Here is a 21409-nt window from a genome sequence, read left to right as displayed (position 1 = left end):
AATTTGATTCCTTGACAGTAAGATTAATACTATCAACATGGACTAAAGAACTCTTTTAGTACAAGGCAGAATTATATACTGATTCAGTGTATCTTAGTTCAAACAACTTGGAAATTGCAGTACTTGATCAATAATTCAAAATACGTGAACTTTACTGATTCTAATGTGAGAATAATATTTGTCTCATTTTTAAAGACAATGCCTGCTGTAGTTTATTTATCTAAAAATTTACATAGCTGCCCATCTTAAAAAAAATTCTGGACAGCTTAGAACCAATAAAGCAATAAACTTGCAAACTTGGGGAAATGAACAGAGATGTAATTTAGGATACAATAAAGTTTTTAAAAATCCCTCTGCATGATACTGAAACATTCAGATTCCTCAAGTTTCTCTTTATATAACATGCTGCCATCAGGTGGCAGCATGTTGCTGATGAGTTTTATAGTACCAAATCAATTATAAGTAACAAAAAAACTTAAGAGATTTTTAGAAGAAAAAAGTGTACAAGCACTAGTTTGCATCAAAACCCAAAAATTTCAACCAACATTTTAAATCAAACTGTGGGCAGATTTTCCTGGGTACAAAGCAAAATAGGCAGGATAGCCAGTTCTAATTCTCTAAAACAAACCCAGTTGTAGATACATCTTATACATACAGAATTTTTATATTTAAGGAATCACTTCTGCTAGATTGCAGGTCTTGAATGGATAGTTCAAAATATTTTTGAGGTACTTTCACTTGCACAAATAATTTGTTCATACCATCATCTACTTTAAAGTACTTAAAATATATGACAATCATATTAAAACAATTTTTGAGTACTACAGTGTCTTTGAAGAATCAGTTAATTTCACAACGACTGAAAGCCTATAATAATGGAAAATAAGAGAACTTAAAACAAAGATGACATTACAATACCAGAAAACTTTAGTAAAGGTTTCTGTTGCAACAGTTGATAGGGATATGTATGAAACAGAAAAAATGCTTTGTTTCAAAATGAGAACCATTTTGTTTCAGAGTCTGCCAAACTGTTTTGTATCAGCCACCACTCAGCAAAACCTAAATGTGAAAGTCTTTGGTTATTCCCGTTTTATGTATTTGCTTATTTATTTTCTATCCCGCCTTATTTTTATAAATAACTCAAGGCGGGGAACATACCTATTACTCCCTATTTTCCTCACAACTGTGAGGTGAGTTGGGCTGTGTGTGTGTGACTGGTCCAAGGTCACCCAGCCAGCTTTCAATGAAACAAAATTCAGACAGATGAGTACAGCAAGATCAGCATGACACTCCTTTCCTCACATTGTAGTTCCCAGTGTGGAATGTCCCACCAGTCAGTTCATGCATCTTCCTAGCACCATCTATTCTCTCCCTCCCCACAAAAATGTTTGGGCCAAGACTGCTTTAACTATGTCTTATGGGAGGAAAAAAATGGATTGCATATGAGAATGCAGAGTTGAAGCCATTAGTGGACAGCTAGGATCACTGAATGGGTTAGAGCTTAATGCAGTGGAGAAGCCGTGCACAGAAAAAGAATATTATCTAAAATAGCTTTAATGAGGACGTCAGAGAAATATAGGTTATTAATCTTACACACTTAGCCCACCCAAGCATAAAGAATTACACACTTAAGCAAAGTAGGTTCAAAAAGTAAATAAAAATTTACTTTTTGTAAATAATTATTTACAAAAAGTAAATAAAAATTATTGATTTTATTCTTGGTCCAGTTACATTTCCATTGCAAAAAGGTATGTTTCTTTCTTCCTTCTGCTCCCTAAACTTAATTTACCCTCATCCCTCATTGCTGCTGAGAGCTGCATGCAGATAGGGGAAAAATCCTTCTTTCATGAGGCCAACCGCATGGCCCAAGAGATGGAGCAGCACACAGCCGCATGCTGCTTGCTTCCCTTCCAATGGTGAAGAAGGAAGAGGAAGTGAGGACAAAGGAATGTGGGAGGGACAACAAACAGCTTCCTCTGGAAGCACATAGAGAGTTTGCATCCTAGAGCAAACTCATCCACATGCTAATGAGGCATGCTGATTTGCCAATACCTCCGAAAAAAGTGACATCCATTTTTCTCCCTTCTCTGGTATTTAAAATAAGATTAAGTGGTATACAGTGGTTTCTTTATTTACAAATGATTATTTGCAGTTGACCTGAATACTGTACAAATCTCAATGTCTGTCCACTGCCTCTGTCATCCAGTTTTGACCGAAGTCTTTTATAATCAATGGACTCTTAATGCAACTTGTGATTACATTGGAGACTCTATGGGAAATAATTCCTCCATTCCTTGGTGAAATACGACTCAATAAAAGTTTGATTCAATCTGCCATCTAATTAAGGAAAAAAATAGCTTTTGTAGTTTGATTGCTGGCTTTTCCATTCATTTGAATATACCTCTTTTTTAATCACCAGTATTTATTCTACTTTATTTCTTTATCAAATTTATACTGCCGCCCATCTCACAAAAAGTGACTCTGGGCGGCATACAATAATCAAGTAAAAAACAGCATATTGATCATGGGTGTCCAACCTTTTGGCTTCCCTGGGTGGCATGGAATGAAGAGGAATTGTCTTGGGCCGCACATATAATATATAAGCTGGGTTTGGGTTTGTTGTTTATTCATCTAGTCGCTTCCGACTCTTCGTGACTTCATGGACCAGCCCACGCCAGAGCTTCCTGTCGGTCGTCGCCACCCACAGCTCCCCCAACGTCGAGTCTAGAATATCATCCATCCATCTTGCCCTTGGTCGGCCCCCTCTTCCTTTTGCCTTCCACTTTCCCTAGCATCAGCATCCTCTCCAGGGTATCCTGTCTTCTCATTATGTGGCCAGAGTACTTCAGTTTTGCCTTTTGCCTTTCAGTTTTGAAATATAAGCTGGACCGTGCCTTTTAATCCACCAAGACCCCCCCACCCTCTCCTACCCCCCTCCCCTGCCAAACTCAGCAGCATCCCCAAAAAACACTTGAGTCCCTGACTCCTGATGTGTGGGACCACAGCTCCCACTGTCCAGATGCAGCCCCCCGTGTGCCCCTCAAGCCACACAGTGGGCGAAGGCCGCCTCTCTCCCAGGACGTGCACGGGGGGGAAGGTGGTGCAGCGCAGCGGGCACAGGCTCGAGGGGCTGTCGCCACAGCTGCATGTACTCCCTCCTGGCAGCCAGGGAGGGAAGGAGGGAGGGTGCATGTTCCACCTGCCCCACGCCTGGGCCAGCCTGCCTACGTGCCCGCCTTCCTCTTCCCTCCTCTGCTCACTCAGTGGCACCTTGTGCGTGGAGGAGCAGCAGGTCCCTGCTGGAGGGAGGATGCTCAGCCACCCACTGCCCTCCTTTCTTTCCCTCCCTTGCTCCTGCTGAGAAGCAGCTTCCTCTGCGCTCTGCTCTCTGTGCCTCGTTTTCGCTTTCTGCCCCTTTTTCCTTCCCTCTTTTTCCCCTCCTTTTCTTTTTTTCTCCCACTTCAGGGCCAGGCTTGGCTCTCACTCCCAAGCAGTGGTGACGGGAGCAGCAATTCCAACAATAGGCACCACCGGTTCAAAAAAAAAAAAAAAAAAAAAGCAAAATAATGTTAAAAGTTTATGATTTCGGGGGGCCGCATTATTAGCCGTTCAGCTAAAACAAGCATTTAAAAATATTAAAAAATCAACATAAAAAATTAGAAGTTATTAAAAGTATACAAACACTAGGCAGAGAGAGAATAAGTATATCCACCTCAATAGTAGAGCCATCTAAACAAGTCTTTGGTTCCCTGGGACCCCGTGGAAGTCTTGAGGGACTTCCGGAACATCAAGAGGGATGGAGCTAATCTAATTTCAGGGGGAGAATGTTCCACAAGGCAGGTACCACAGCCAAGAAGGCCCACCACCTGGGACCCACCAAATGTAAGTCCCTGGCAGATGGTATCCGCAGCATGCCTTCTCTGCCAGATCTAATGGGGCAGGTTGATGTAATCGGGGACATGCGGTCCCTCAAATAACCCAGTCTCATGTAATGAAGGGCTTTAAAGGTTAAAACCAGCAACTTGAATTGGACCCAGAAGCAAACTGGCAACCAATGCAGCCTGCGGAGCAGCGGTGTAATATGTGCTGTCCTAAGAGCACACAAACTGCTCACACCACAGCATTCTGTACCAGCTGAACCTTCCAGATACTCTTCAAGGGCATCCCCATGTAGACCATATTGCAGTAGTGCAATCTGGAGGTGACTAGCACATGAGTGACTGTGAGCAGAACCTCCAGATCCAGGAATGGGCACAACTGGCACACAACCCGAAGCTGTGCAAAGGCCCTCCTAGCTATGACTGCCACCTGCTCTTTCAGCAGGAGTCGTGAGTCTAGGAGGACCCCCAGACTGCATACTAGGTCTGTCTGGGGCAGTGCAATCCCATCCAGCACCGAAGATGGCATGGTCCTAGAACAAGTAGACCCAAAAACCCAGAGCCACTCAGTTTTGCCAGGGTTCAGCTGAAGCCTGTTGTTCCCCATCCAGTTCCTTACAGCCTCCAGGCACTGCGATAAGACATTAATGGCATCACAATTTGCCAGGGGCAGAGATGTATAATTGGGTATTATCAGCATACTGATGACACCTCACCCCATAGCAAGGGATGAGCTCACCCAGCGGCCTCATATAGATGTTAAAGAGGAGAGAAGAGAGCACCGAACTCTGTGGCACTCCACATTATAGTGGCTGAGGTTGGGACCTCTCCTCCCCAATCACCACCAACTGGAAGTGACCCCAAAGGAGGTGAACCAGCACAACACCGTGCCGCCTACCCCCAATCTTCTGAGCCAATCCAGAAGAATACCATAGTTGAAGGTATTGAAAGCTGCTAAGAGGTCAAAGATGGATGCACAACCCCCATCCCATCCACGCCAGAGATCATTCAAAAGTGCAACCAATGCCATTTCCATCCCATACCCGGGTGTGAATCCTGATTGAAAAGGATCCAGATAATCTGCTCCATCCCTCTGAAGCTGTTGCACAACTACCTTCTCAACCACCTTTCCCAAAAAGGGGAAGTTACATACTAGACAAAAATTGTCCCGTATAGCGGGGTCTCACGATGGCTTTTTGAGAAGGGGGTGAACCAAGGCCTCTTTGAGAGGCAAAGGAACAACCTCTACACTCAAAGAAGAAATAACTGAAGGCAGGGTTTTTCAAACTGTTCTGAGGAACCCTAGGGTTCTGTGAGAACTTGATGGTGTTCCATGACAGACTAAGTGCAATAAAAAGTCACTCTCATTTGGCAATTTTTCTAAGGTACAATAGAAAGGGCAGGGCTTTTCAGCTGACAGACCTTTTCCCTACCTCTGGAGTACTTGACAGCGTTAAGAGCTGAAATGGTAGCAGAGATCTATTCTACTAACAGATACCATTCTATTAGAGATATATAGGTATTCAGGTCCAAAGTTGGAAAGGTGCTACGAATTTGGCATGGTCATGCTCACTATACTTGTCAATGGCTCCTTAAAGAAACAATTTTTTTTTCTGTATGTTCACAAATTAGCTATGTGGTCCTAGGAAAATACACATTTGGGTTAACTAGGCATTAAGGTACCAGTGAAAGGGTTGGGACATGTGGCCAACAGCTGCACATCCTTACAATCTGGATAGAATGCTTCATTCCATCCTCTGGCCTTTAATGGGATCATGATATGTTCAGTACTTCAGGAAAAGTATTTTATCTTTATTTCAAAGATATATACTTAGAATTCTCACCTAAAAATCACTATCAGGTAATTATATGTATCAAGAAATACTCTAAATTACCTCTTCTACATTGGAAGCAGTTTTGGCAGATGTCTCCATAAAGATAAGGCCATGCTCTCTTGCAAATGCTTCACCTTCTTCTTTTTTCACTTCTCTTCTAGACTCTAAATCACTAAGAAAAACAAATAATTAATTACTAAAAAAGGTCAGGATTGCTTAGTTATATATATTTATTTAGGTAAGATCACAATTATGCCAGATTGTTTTATCCCAGGTAGTATTACTTTTTCTGAAGTCCAGACTTACTAAATTGCAACACATTCACTACTATTGATTAAAAACTCCAAATTGGAAAGTTTAAAACATTTCTGCCTAAGGAATTGCCAGCAACTTCATGAACATGTGCATAGGATTTCACAACAGTATAGAAGAAGTTTGCTATTATTTTCTTCTGGAATGTTTTTTGATACCCCAGTTCAACCTACAACTCTGGCATTCCCCGGTAATGCCTCTTCATGCCTCTTCAAACAAACTAATGGCTGTTCATTATCCTAGCTAACTATTTCCAAACAGTTGTCTTTGCTATGAGATACAGGTAGCAACAATAAAAACAAATCCTGTGTATAATTGCCTACTAATGTATATAATGACTCATGATAATGACAGAGGTGTTCAATTTAAAAGCCACATGTGGCTCAAAGCTTTAAGTGAGTCTTCTATATCCTTCAGAGGTGGTTACCAAACTCTAATTTTAATGAAAAATTATTAAATACACATTTGGCACAGGTATATTTAGCTGAGTTAAATGTAAGTGAAATTAAATCAAATTTAGTTTTTATCTTAGCCTCACTCACTTTTCACAGTTTGGCTCTTCAAGTTTATGTTAGGTTTACTGTGTAGAATTTTCCACATCAGCAAAGCTTAAGAAACCGCTTTAGTTGAAATAACTTTGCTTACCTAATATTTGAAATAAGATTAAAATCACCATTATGGAAACCTCTGCTCCCTGTCATATTGTGCCACTTACATTATTAATGGCTATCCTTAAACTAGTAGGTTCAAACTTCAAGTGTCATGCTTAATCACAAAATTATAGATGTTCCTTACTATTGCCCCACCCAAGTACTGTGACTCCTCCTTAAAGCAGTCAGAGTGGCACAGCTTCCATTCATTGTTTCCTCAGTATTTCTAGGATATGGTACAAAGGCAATCCTATGCTACTTTCATCCTGGCTTATTAACCATTAACTATTATAAATCATGGACACACTCCAGGGTCTGTGATCTCTCTAACAGTCTACATTTTGACAGATTAGCAGGCTACATGGAAGAGGTAGGATCAGCACCAGCTCACTCCATCAGTAGACGTGTTTCTATCAGAAGAAAAACTGTTCTACATTGCTCTAAAAACCTCATTAATTATCTTGTTCCCCAAGGAAAGTAACATTAGAAGTAATAAAACTGAAGCTTCCTGATAGCTTCATGAACACATGCATAGAATTTGGCCAATAGTATAGAAGTCTGCTATTACTTTCTTCTGGGATGTTTTCTGATTCCCCAGTCTGGCCTACAACCCTGGCATTTCCTGGTAATCTCCCACCCAAGCAGCATCCTAAAGCCCAACTTTGCTTAGTTTTTTAGTCTAGAGGACAACAGCCAGATTTTTGGCAATTGCTAAAGCTACAAAACAATATTTTAAAACAAAACAATGAAGAATGACATACGAAGCCAGAGAAAATTATGCTAACAAATCCAGCCCATTGAACCACCAGCAACAGGAAAATCATGTATTCCAAATAGCAAACCAACTGGCATAAGGAAGAGGATCAGGAATATAATTATATTTAGCTGCAGAATTGTTGAGGCAAGAGACTAGCTAATTATACAATAAAGGGCATTTAATATTTTCTATAGAGTGTAAAATATTTTAATTAAACTACTTTTAATGGCCTCCAACATGAGAGTAGGTTTTTAATTTTATCACTGCATTTGTTCTGCACTTTTTGCAACTTACACATCTGGCTATGGAATTGCAGCTATCCTAATCTATGCCATTTTGGGAAAAAAATACCTTTTATTTCCAATTAGCATAATAACCATATTGGAATTAGAATGCTGGCGAGCATCTTCTAACCATGTTGTCAAATGGTTGAAAGTATCCCTCCTGAAAAGAAACCAAAATGTAAATGAGAGCCAATACACCTAACAAAATACCTCAAAAAGTTACTTTTTAATAGAGTTTATATTCCACATAACTGTTATCAATTCTAATAGACTTACAAACCAAAACTAATTAATAAAACAACTTGGGAAAAACCAAACACCATTCACCCTTCTTTAAAAGGCCTTACACTTTGAATTTATGCAATATGCAACCAAATAATGAAGTGGAATCAGCACACACCTATTTAGAATTCATTCTTGCTTTGACTGATATTCTGATGTGGTAAAGGAACAGGAATCAGTATTTTAAATTCTTTTTGTTCTGATGCTCTATAATCTGAACAACATAAAATCTCTCAGCAGAATTTGATGTTAAAACCTAAACTAATCCAGATGGAAAAGTAATCCACTATGTAATTTAAACATATAAAGCCATATATAGTTTATGTAATCTTTAACCAGCAAATACACAGTGCTTATCTGGTTGAGGAAACAATGTAGTCCCTCTATAGAAAAGTCTGAATACTTAAGAATGCAGTAGCATAACACTGTGAAAACTGGTTTCAAATTATGAGCTTCATCAGTTGCACAAAAGATATACTACATAATTAAGGATTCACCTTAGAAGCCACATTAAATGTTATCTCTAAAACTCAACATGAATATGCACATTCAGTCCTACTTACTTGAATGTATTTTGACAATAGATAGGATTCATGCTTATTAAAGCTTAAAATAGATCCACTGATATTAATGAAATTTAAATAAAGCATGAACTAGTATGAGACTAACAATCCAGGTAGTCATCTTATGATCTTTTGTTTAGCAGCTGTTCAAAGTTACAATGGCGCTGAAAAAAGTGACTTACGACTGATCCTCACACTTACAACCATCACAGCATCCCCATAGTCACACAATCAAAATGTGGGTGCTTGGCAACCTATACATATTTACAATGGTTGCAGCATCCCAGGTCACATGATCGCTATTTGTAACCTTCCCAGTCAGCTTCTAATAAGCAAAGTCAATGGGGAACTCCATGATTCACTTAATAAACTCATGACTTGCTTAATGACTGTGGCAAAAAAAGGTTGTAAAATCCAATGCAGTCATCTGATGCCTTGCTTAACGACTGCACCGCTTAACAACAAATTTTCCTGTCCCTATTGTGGTTGTAAGTCAAGGACTACCTGTACATTTTATATCAATGGTCTTGTGGAGTTTTTAAATACAGGTTCTGTCTTTAGTCTTTATGATACTCAAATAAAAACGTGTTGTACACCAAACTATAGATAAAGAACCATAGACCTAAGTTTCTCTTCTAACTAGTATTTTAATGTTAGATATTTTTGAGACACTGCAATATATCATAAAAGACTATTACAAGTGTCAAATTACACTAATCTGCAAAAATCTCACCTTGTAATGTCATACACTAGTAAAGCACCTGCTGCCCCTCTGTAGTATGACCTTGTGATGGAACGGAAGGACTCTTGCCCAGCCTGTAGTAAAACAAGAGCAGCAGTTTTTTTTTCTTATTCCTCATGTGCAAAAATAACAGATTGCTTAGTTAGGCTATGGAATTTATTTCACTAAGATTGGGAACAAAAAGAAAAGTCACTATTTCTAATAAAGAAGACTTACATATTAAAAAAAATCTACAGCACCATTGGGGGGGAAAATCAAGAACAAGACCTCTAAACCTTTTTTGGCAATCCCTGACAACCCAATTTACTGAATTGCTTCACAATACATGAAGCATTATTAGAGTACAGGATGGACTCCTAGCAACTAAGCTCTGAAGACAAATTTGAAAGGAAGCAAATAGCCCTGTGCTTCACATTTGAATTCAACAACTCCCTCCCTGGGGCAGCTGTTGACACTAGAATAAATAAAGCCCATTGTAAATAAACGATGAATGACATCTTTACGCCCACCATCTGCTGGAGTAAAAGTTGTATGAAGGCCAAGGATGCAGATTTTATCCATTATGTCATAAACTGCCAGATTTCAACGATCTTCAGATAGAGTTCCTTTCCCCGCATCATTTTATTATGAAAAACAACAGTTTTGCATTTGGTTTTACACAAGTCTGTTATCATTTAAACAATATCCTGTACTTCCGAAACAAAGCTTATCCAGAGAAGACATTAAAAAAGTCTTTACTGCTAGAATGGCAAGCAGAGAAAAGATACAGAATGGCAAGCAGAGAAATCATACAGAATGGCTGGTGTGCCCTTTTCTAAGGAGGTAATCCCAAACTCGTAAATTGATCTTTCAAATAAATGATCCAGAAGTTCACACAAACTAATTATCAGTACAGTTTGGACACAGCAATGCCAAATATGTAGATGTTTACCCCATATGAAATTTAGAAACTGTAAATATAGAAATGAAAAATGAACAGAATCCACATAAATATCAATGGTTTTAATAAGCAGCTAACAGAAAACTGCTTGTTGTCTGTTAGCAATACTAAATCATATGGTGATGTAAACAACATACAGAAAAAAATATATTTCTAACATCTGCAGAAAACATATTTGACAGCTTTGCTATCATGTTTGGACAAATTATAGTGAAAATAAAATATGGCCATTTAGCAATCAGTATTAAATATGCCAAGTCTACATAGCTTGTGATATGTCAGGCTAATAAGAGCAGGGCAGTTACTTCATAAGCTCTGTTATGTAATTTCAGGCAACTGGTCTATATTATGGAAACCTTGTATTAGGTCTGTATATAGCTCTAGTAGATGCTGATATGAAGATATTTACATACATAAAATATGCAAAGTCAGAAGCAAATGATCATATATAAAGCGTATTTCATTTTAGGGGGAGATGGGCAGTGATAGAAATGTGAATAATAAATAAATAAAATGTCTAGATCATCTCTATGTTGCAGTTTATTGCATTTCTCTGTCTTGCTGTTCTAGTTTTAAGACTTGCTGTTGCAAGACTTCCTGTTCTAGTTGTAAGACTTAGGACAGGAGTAATGCTGTAATCTTGACTGGCCTCATAGGACCATCACCATATATTTGTAATCATATAATCACCCCAAATTAACTGATTCTGCAAAGTAGAGACACTCCCACTGAAGATACATATAAAACTGGGTCAAATAGGAGTGAATAGGACAACCAAAAAAGGTCGAGATCAGTAAGCAGGCAAATGGATTAGGTAAGAGGAGTGCACAGAAATACTCATTAACCGATCAGCAAATAAGGAAAAAAATAAGGCTGACTTTGTAGACTGTAAAACAGAATAGAAGTAACTGCTTTCATTTGAATAAGATAAAAGATAATTCCATTTGAAAATAAACTCTTGTGACTAAATGCCTGTCATCAGAAGGTAAAAGGAGGTGTACTCAAATTAGGGCTGTGAAAATTGTTTCATTTCAAACCATTTTGAGTGTAAACCTTTAATGAAACTCTTTTGTTAATACAAAATGGCCTGTTTCAAGCACTTTGGAAATGTTTCAAGCAAAAGCAGAGTATTTTGAGCTCAGAACAGCTTTGTTTCAAGCTTGAAACATTTTCAAGATACTAATAGTAGCCCATTTTGCACCCACACCACCAGTTTCGGACTTGAAATGGAGTTACATGAAGTTCTGCACACAAAATGGCTCAACACAAAATGGCTCAAAACAAAACACTATGCACATCCTTATTCCTAATTAGTAGTAGTCTCTACATTTTAAGACCTTTTATTTAGATAAATAGAAGAACCTAAATATATGAAAAAATATATAATTTTGAAAACTTGAAAGATAAAGGGAATATCTAAAGGAACCAGAAATCAAATCAGTAATATAATTTTGTCTCCCCTCCAGGTGTAGGACTTTATAATACCTGAACAGGCCATAGTGAATCTATTAATTTAGTATTTAACTTAAGGCAAAATGTTAGTTCTGTTAAAAATCGTCATCTTCCCTTTCCCTCTACCCATTGGATCTGATGCAAGAGCAAGCTATGCTAGATGATTCAGAAAACACACAAAGAAAGTTAAATCCTACTTATATATTACTTGATATTGTGAAACTAACAAAAACTGAACTACTATTCTAATATTTACTTAATATAGATGATACATTAATAAATGTGATATATTATAGTTTTAGTAAATTGCTGCTATAGCAATGGACAACCTGTAGCCTTTACTTGGTTACTGTATCTTTTTTATGCATCCCTCACATCCATCCATAGATAGTATTCCAAAAGCTACAATTTGATTCTGATTGGAAATAGTCTTCCAATATTGTTGGAGATTCTGTCCCTTGTCCACTTTTGCAACATCACTGCCTTGCCTACTCCAAACCTCAATAGTTGAAGGGAAACATAAAGCCTGGTCCTGTCTTCCCTTCCAGCAATTCTAAGCAGAGTTATTTGGAGGAAACAGGAAACAACAAGACTCCCATGCTCCTCCCAATGTCCTGCTGCAAACTGCCAGTTTCTTGATATTAGGAGCAGAAAACCACACACAAACACCTTTTCTGCTCCTTTTTTGTGGCTAAGAGCTGTCAGTTGACCATTACGTATTTATTTTTTAAAAAATCAGAATGGAGCAGAAATTCAAAGCAGTTTTTAAAGCATTGTTTTCAAGTGAATGACACACTTGTTTGCCAACTGCATTTAAGTAAATGATGTAATACTATTGAATAAGCTAATTCTATAATGTAGCTGCTTAAAAGCCCTTCATTCCAGTATGTTTGTTACTAGAGTCCCTAAAATAAAACATGCTAAGTTCAGAGTAGAAGTAGACAAGAGAAAAACTGAACAATTATCTCTCTACTCTTTTCAGAGCCTAGAAGTAGGAAGTTAACAATAATTTCATAAATAACTCAAAATAATGAAATGAAGCTAGTATCTGGTACATAATAAGCCACTGATAGAGTTTTGCTGACCTGAAGGATCACAGTGCCCTTTTCTTTCTTTATATCATTTTTGGTAGCTTCTATTTTTTTTTATAACAATCTGATTCTTGCACAGAAGAATTTTATTTTACTTACCGTATCCCATATCTGAAGTTTTATCTGTTTCCCATCAATGGTTATCATTCGAGCACCAAATTCTACACCTGAGTAATGAAATAAAATCAATGTAATTTCCTAATTTTTATTAACTATATATAAAAAACAAACAAGCAGAAAAAGAATACATAAAATTATAAAAGAAGAAATTAGGAATTACATCAGGCTTTCTAATTGCAAAAAACACCACAATAATATTCTCTAGTTGCTTCTCTCCCTTATACTATTTGCTACAGATTTATTAAGTTTCCATTCATGCCAGACATTGTATATAATAGTTTCTAGCACTCAGATGGCTCATACTCAATCCCACTACTGTAGCATGAAGATGCCTTACTAATCATTTCTAAAGGATATATCCTTATGACCTTGCCTTTATCTCTGCAGCCTACTGCAGAGTAAACTTAAATTGTTAAATGTTTTAGATTGCCATGCAAATGATTGAAGATGTCTCACTGATGATGTTAGTGATGACATGGTCAGGAGCTGGGATCTATCCAGTTCCAATTTGCTGCTTGAAGCTGCAGCACGTATGCCCCCTCCCCTCCAGAGAGCGAGCACTGCCTACCATAACATTTTGGGGTTAGACTACAGGACAGAAAAGATACCTGGCTTCCAAAGAGGGATCTCTCTGCATAATGCCAGACTAGCTCATTCTGAAACTCTTGTCAGATTTTATGCATGGCCATAGTTCCTACTATGATAGCACAATTTATGTTGGCATACATTTCTGCCAGTTTAAGGACTAGAGGAAAATATTTTAATGCAGCCATGAGGAAATGCCAGAAACAAATAAAAAGATTGCCTGCATTTGAACCGAGGTAGGAAAAATAAGAATAATCCTAAGATATGATTTTCTCTGCCAAAATAGACAATAAATAGAAAATATATATATAAGCAATCCAGACTTTAAGAAATGGTACACTGTGTGCCTTTTTTTCTTCTTAACTTAACTTTTCAGTTAGAAGTAACTCATTGCTATTAAGTACACAAGAAAAGAAATGGTACAGGTTCACTGTATTATATCTAGATGTTTAAGAGAAATATAATTCACACAATCTTATAATGGTGTTTATTTTTGGAAAATGTTTTAGAAACTGGCTACATCCTACATAATTTAAACTGGCATTATCACTGTATAGAAAACAATAGGACTGCAATGCTAGGTTTATCAAAAAATAAGCAGCATGCTGGTGTTGTGTGTCCCCTTCCATTAACATGACTGCACAAAAACCATAACCACCACACTCACAAATATTTATTTATCACAAGAACAGGGAATTTGTGTTTCCTGATAGGTCCTCATTTGGCATATAAGCGCCAAAGAGGGGTTAACCTTTTCTTTGTAAGTCTCTTCCCTTTTCCTAAAACCAAAGGTGGGAAATCTGATGGCCAAGACCAAAAATCATTTTTGAAGGGTCTTAAGTTATATGATAGGACCACATGACATGAAGGCAGGACTGGTTTTGAGGAAAGTTTAGGAGACTTCTTTGACAGAGTTACAGGAATACGTTTGTAGTATTTTCAGTATAGGGTTGTCATTAGGAGGAAAATGGTTATTTCCTTCTCCCCAAAGTCATCCATGCATTAATCAGGCTTTTAAAAAGTTTTTGTTGTTTACAAGCCTAACTGTTGCTGTGTGTGTATGTGTGCGTGCGTGCGTGCGTGTGTGTGTGAGAGAGAGAGAGAGAGAGAGAGAGAGAGAGAGAGAGAGACAGACAGACAGACAGACAGACAGACAGACAGACAGACTCTCTGAATGAGTGATTACAAGTTTCCACCAAGGGAACAGCAATTCTGTCGCCATCCCCATGTTTTTCTGATCATTTTAATTAAGAAATAAAAAAGTTCCCCAGATTTACTTCATTTGGAAAGCATATCCTGGTTTGTTACTTCCTCACATACCATTGTTTCTGGATTGCAAAGAAAGTGACAAGCTAGGATTTCCAGTCCATATGCTAAGCACATGCTTCCTGGCCTGGTCAAAAGCCACACAGTAGAGCAGATGAATCACAAGAATCAACAGTTTGTCCACAGCAAGCTAAGATTCTCCAGATTTCTGGTATGTCTATGAAAAATAGTGATTATATACAAAAATAATTATAATTGTAGAAATAGTGATTCTACACTATTAGTGAAGCTTAGTTAGTGAAGCTAAGATTCTCCAGATTTCTGGTATCTCTATGAAAAACAGTGATTATATACAAAAATAATCATAATTGTAGAAATAGTGATAATTGTTCAGTGTATACCCAAGTTACATATCTGTATTATCAAACAGATTAGGAACCATCTATGTACAAATGTTAAATTGTACAGTATATATACTTTTACCTATTTCAAATCTTGGCACATAGAATTACATAATCTTTCATCATTTATCTACTAATAAGGACTTACCTATAGTAAGGTCATGAACTGGTTGAAACCTTTTGTCTGTGAACTGCAACAATAAACATGATTTTCCAACACCTGAAAAATAGGAATTTCAAGAATCTGCAAACTGTACAATATTTGCAGAAATGGAAGTATTTAAAGGTACTTACTCATTAAAACATGTTTCTGAAGTTTAAAAAGGCTATTGCTAAGTCCAAATACCAGCAAATTATTTTAATGTGTGCACATAGCAAAAAATATAGAAGTCACTTAGAACTCATTTTTCCCATGACACTGTGATAGCTACAATCTACATGTATATACACCTGATTCAGATGAATCTTGAGTCAACCACAGCACTTTGTAATGGTATAGATCCCTATCAAAAGACTCAAACCAGGATTGTCATAAGGTTTCATGAGCAATGAAACATTTCTCAGATCTGTAGAAAGAGAGAAGCTTAAAAAAAAAATACTGCTTTCAAACTTGCTTCTCCAGGTTAGATGAGGAATAAAAGGACTACTGGGTATACTTTCTATTTACTGGTAATTGTGCAAAAGGGGTTCTCCATTCACATTTCTTTGGGTTTAGCAGATTTTTTTTTTTAGAATAACCTAACCTTAGGAACCCTACAGTTACCCTTCCATAATATGGTAAGATTATTATCCACTTTTTGAGTGTTAAAGCCAGGTAATCACGGAACAAAGAAAAACAAAAACAAACAAAACCACTGTTTCCAATTTGTAAATACTCCCCTTGCAAAATACTCTATATTTACACCTATTGATCTAAAATTAAGCAGACTTTATCCCAACGTTTTATAGATATAAATGATACTGATTTATGTACAAAAAATCAAAGAAATAATAATTTCCTTAAAAAAAAACTTCTGAGCAGGCATCATCTTCTCAGAAGAATCTACCTTACCTGAAAATGTTATTCCTTGTTGTTAAAATGTAAAAGTCTATGATGGGTTTGTTGGGTTTCCTATACCAGTTAGAACAGAATAGGTTCATTTCTCTAGTTTTATTTCGGATTTGGGTCAAAGTAGGAGCAGATAGCTGCTGATCTGCCGCAAATTAAATCAGTCTATTTCCCAAATAAATAAATTTGGGCCAAACTGCATGTTGTGATATTCTGACTTTAAAAAATAAAATCCCAACCTTACCTATTTCGTGTAATTACTAGGATTCGGTCATTCAAAAGCTTGAAAAATTCCCCATTTTATTATCAGTTTTTGTACAGCCTTTGTAGTTAAAAATCTTCTAACATTTATAAGGCGTATCTCAGGCATAGCTTCCCTTTTGCTACATGTGCTAGATGACATTTCCGAACCAAGGGACAAACATATATGGGGTTGCACATGAATGAACATTTCTTGATTGAAACTATGGTACAGCTTCAAATAGGCTAAGATCAAAATAGCCATTACCAAAAATGAAGTAATTGCTTCTTCAGTCCTAGACTGAGATGTGCAAATAATTATTAGTCCAAGAAACTATGACATGTGAGAATAATTAGTTCTCAAAATCTACTGAAATAAACTTTCACCAAAGCAAAGGAAAAAACAGTTGTTACACTTGTTCAGGAAGAGAACAGATTGTGTTTAATGATGTTCTAGATAAGGTCCTTCTTATTTTACACAAGGTTCCAACCACAAATTATTTATACAATGGAGATTTCTTTCTCCTTTTAAAAATACTTCTTGTACATTATAAGGTTGCTTCAAACATGCATTTAGTGAATTTCACTAGCATTATGCACCAACTATAAGTTTCAGTACAGATACTATGTCAGAAAATATTAACAACTCAGAAGCTGTATTTTCTATTTACAGCTGCATTTGAGTAGTATCTGAAGAGCCAGAGATGCCTATCATTGGAAATCAACAATCCACTGTGATATTTTTGAGAGAATTCATACTTAAAAAAAAAAAAAAACTCTACCAGATTTCAAAGATGGATATAGGAGTGAGATTCAATTTTAAAACAATTATTATTAATTTTAATATGAAAACAACAAAACCTGCCATATTAAAAGGTGGCTTTTGTCGGCACCAATACTGATTTTGTGTGTGTGTGTGTGTGTGTGTGTGTGTGTGTGTTGAAGGTAAAGATATTGTTTCCACTAAGCATTACTCCTAGATTTCTAGAGCCACATTTGTCAATAATATCCTGGCTTGAACTCTGAAGGCAGAAGGGACAGGTCATCTAAGATACAAGTGTTCAACATGGAGTGGTTACACAAGCTGGTATAATGTTTGTAACAGGGGAAGGAGCTGGGTGATTGAAGCACCTTGTAAAATAAAAAGGGAGCCAGTGATACTTGAAGCCATGACATTATTCATCTCACTCAGATAGGAGTTTGGGTCAGACTTCTATATTAAAAGCAGCTTCCAATGCCTGATGTACTATTGGGATTTCTAAGGTATGATTATTGAAAAGTAACTTAATGCTTTTATATTCTCTACTATACAGGCACTAACATTGCAGAAAGCATAACAGAAAAGGGTGACAATAAATGGGGCCTATGACAACAGAGGCAGGAGGAGTGATATTTGCCAAGCTGATATACAACACTATTGGAGATCTATTTTGGTATTGATTACAAGTACTGTGGAGAGGTTGACCATACTTCTCCAAGCTCAATTTGTCTCTCATAATGAAATAGATTTGGAAGGAGTTAGCCAATGTTCACAAACTAAGCATCATGTACTAATATAAAGATACTTCTCTCCTTGTTTGCTAAGATTTATTATCGTACTTATTATTTATTAAAAGCAAACATATTCTTCACCAGATTGTCATGAGACTGCAAGTCTGAGGGCTAGGAAATTTTATTCCCCACTGCTTAAGCAGTTTTTCTTCATTCATCTTAAATCATTCAAAACTAGCAAACAGCAGAGAATAGACTGAAGAAAAATGTAAAATTTCATGTCTCTGCCCAAAACACTGGAGTGTCATGCTAATTACCAAGTGTACTTTTCAGTTACTAAACTACTGTGCCTCTCTGATGTTTTCCTTAATGGAAAAAAAAACTAGGAAAAAAAGTAGATTTTTTTACACATATACACAAACACCCTAGAATGGTGATTCACTTCAGAATTTCAGGTTGGTATATTTGATCCTGGTTGCTTCAGAATGAACCCTGTGTCCTGAAATAATAACACTCTCCAAAGTGGTCCAATTATATTTAGGAGTTAGTAAATCCACTGCACATTCTTTCCTATCATTGGTTCTAGTATGATAATTAAAAATAATTTTAATTAAATGAAATGAAATGAAATTTAGGTTTTTGTCATGGTTTTGTACATTATTTTTTAGAACATGGCTTCCAGAATGACTCAAAAGGCAAGTGTGGGACACAGCTTAGAAGAGCTGTACACCACCTTATTTAATGAATGATCAAGTGCTACTATATACAAACAACTGGACCACCCCATGACACATGATATATTTATGTATTATTAATTATAAAATATATTAAAATAATCCCAAAAGAGACTGATAAAAAGGTGCTTACAAAAAAGGTCTCAATTTATAATTTTGGTAAGTTGCATACAACAAAACAAACAGCAATGAAGTAGTTCATCTATTAAAATTAATGTATGGCAAAGAAACAACAAAAACCCAGAAAGTATAAGTTAGAAGTACCTTATAGGTGCTATAGTCTAGCTTCTTAGCACAGGAATTCAGTAAACCATTCCCAAACAGGTGACCATATCATCACTGTTTGAAAACCCCAGCAGGAGGAATCCGCTACAGTACTGTTTGAGGCAGACTGTTAACAGCTCTTAGGTAAAGGTAAAGGTTTCCCTTGACATTAAGTCCAGTTGTGTCCGACTCTAGGGGGCGGTGCTCATCTCCGTTTCAAAGCCGAAGAGCCGGCGTTTGTCCGTAGACACTTCCGTGGTCATGTGGCCGGCATGACTAAATGGAACGCCGTTACCTACCCGCCAAAGCGGTACCTATTAATCTACTCACATTTGCATGTTTTCGAACTGCTAGCTTGGCAGGAGCTGGGACTAGCAACGGGAGCTCACCCCGTCACACGGATTCGAACCGCTGACCTTCTGATCGGCAAGCTCAGCAGCTCAGCGGTTTAACCCAAGAAATTTCTCATGCTATTCAGTCTGAATCTCCTTTTAATTTCAACAAATACTTTATCTCCTTTTAGTCTTCTGTTAGCAAGCTGAACATGCCTAGCTTATTTAAGCCCACGGTTCCCAAACAATGTGCCGTGGAGCTGCAGTGAACCCACAAGGGTGCCACAAGATATTTTACTACTTAATAAACAGAACAGTTCCATGAGAAAGTTTGGGAACCTCTGCTTTAAGCTATTCTTCATGAGAATTAATTTCCAATCCCACAATCCGCCTAAAATTCACTCTAGCTTCATCATGTCCCTTTCAAAGTACAGTACCCTTAAGTGGACATAGTACTCCAAGTACACTCTAATTAGCCCAGAGTACAACAGAACTATTACTTCACATGATCTCAAAACAATACTTTTTTGTTAATGCAGTCCAAGACTGTACTGACCTTTTTAATTGCAGCATCACACTGTCTGCTCACATTGAACTGGTGGTCCACTAGACCATTCTTACAAATATTGCCACAAAGCTAAGACTCCCCAGTTGTATATCTATACAACTGATTTTTCCCTAACTAAATGCAGCACTTTATTACTGCTGAGTACTGTCATGTTAGATTTGATCCCACTCAATACTTCCCTTTAAGTCAATGCAGAACCATTTACAAATCCACCAAACCACAGAACCCTGTAACTCAGGGGTTCCTAAATGTTTTGCTATCACACCTCCCTTTAGTGTAATCTTAATATACACACCTCCCCAAAAAGCCAAACACCAAAATGAACACAAATGAACAATGAAAACAATACAATGAAACTTTGGGAAAGGTGGATTTATTGTAATGCCTTCCCTGGACTCTGTCTGCACCTCCACAAGGGAGGTACACCTCACAGTTTGGGAAACCCTGCTCTAGCCCAAAGTTATTCACACTGTTCGCAAGGTTATTTTTGAAAGACTTGTAAAATAGTTTACTAAGATTAAGATACAGTATTTCCATAGCATTCTCTTGGCTACCAAACTACAGTAGTCATAAAAATAGATAAGGCCATTCTGACACAACTTGTTCTTAAGAAAACATGCTGCCTCCTGATAATGGTAGCATTTTTTTCTTAGTGCTTCAAGACATGCTGCTGGACAAATGCATTTTAGCACCTTCTCTAGTACAGATGCTAAACTAACTGGTTTGTAATCTCCTGGATCTCTTCCTCCTCTTTTTAAATTCTGGAATTATAGTCAGTGGTTCTGAAATTACTTTGGCCTTTAACAACCTGGTATGTAATTTCTCTGGCCATGGAGATCTAAATTTGTTTAAAATAGCAAGATGGATTCTTACTATAACCTGAACAATCCTGAGATTTTTTTCTCTCTATCCTGATGTTAGGAAGGGCTCTTTTTGTCTTCCGAGACATCTCAGGAGGAAGTTAAGCAGTTCAACCTTCTCTTTACTCCCATCATGACTTCCCCACCTTCCTTATGCAGCAGACCAACAGCCTCTAACCCTTCTAAAATTTAGACAAGCTGCCAACACTACTATTATTCTTGGAATTCCTTGGCAGCCTCATCTCAGTGTAAAGCTTCATTTTTCCTATACCACCCATTCAAGCTTCAGATACCAGTTTTACTCCTTCTTACTTATTACCCTCCACTTCCATTTCCTGTATATTTTCTTTTTGCTTCTCAGTTTGCCAATGGAATCACTATTCATCCACGTGGGCCTCTTAAAAGTTTCTCCCATTTTAAATTGTCTTAGAAATTGTTTGTGCCTATTCTTTCAGTATCTTGTTTTGGGAGATTTCCGATCCTTTTTCGACTTGTTTATCCTTTAAGATCTCAAGTCATGGCATGATGCCCACCTTTTGCCTGAGTTCATTAAAATCCTCCTTCTTGAAGTCCAAGGTACATGACTGACTTTGCTCAGCTTTTCCTTAGTTATCTTGAACTCCAATATGACATGGTTGCTTTCCCATGAGATACCACACACCTCCAGTCCATTGACTAATTCCTCTCTGTTGGTCAGGATTAGGTCGAAGATAG

General features: G+C 37.3%; 1 protein-coding gene across 1 annotated transcript in view; it reads right to left on the bottom strand.

Annotated features, from left to right (window-relative positions):
• Positions 1 to 21409, bottom strand: part of RAB2A (RAB2A, member RAS oncogene family) — a 57064-nt gene that overhangs the window by 24613 nt on the left and 11042 nt on the right. The window contains exons 2-6 of the mRNA XM_063299328.1: positions 15307 to 15378; positions 12886 to 12953; positions 9295 to 9377; positions 7784 to 7876; positions 5774 to 5885 (exon numbers count right to left, since the gene is read on the bottom strand). Coding sequence (XP_063155398.1) covers positions 5774 to 5885; positions 7784 to 7876; positions 9295 to 9377; positions 12886 to 12953; positions 15307 to 15378 — 428 coding nt within the window. The remainder of the gene's footprint in view (positions 1 to 5773; positions 5886 to 7783; positions 7877 to 9294; positions 9378 to 12885; positions 12954 to 15306; positions 15379 to 21409) is intronic.

The sequence above is a fragment of the Candoia aspera genome, chromosome 3, assembly GCF_035149785.1.
Source record: "Candoia aspera isolate rCanAsp1 chromosome 3, rCanAsp1.hap2, whole genome shotgun sequence".
Lineage (NCBI taxonomy): Eukaryota > Metazoa > Chordata > Lepidosauria > Squamata > Boidae > Candoia > Candoia aspera.
Note: the sequence above shows the minus strand (reverse complement) of the source record. Positions and strands in the feature narration are given on the sequence as shown.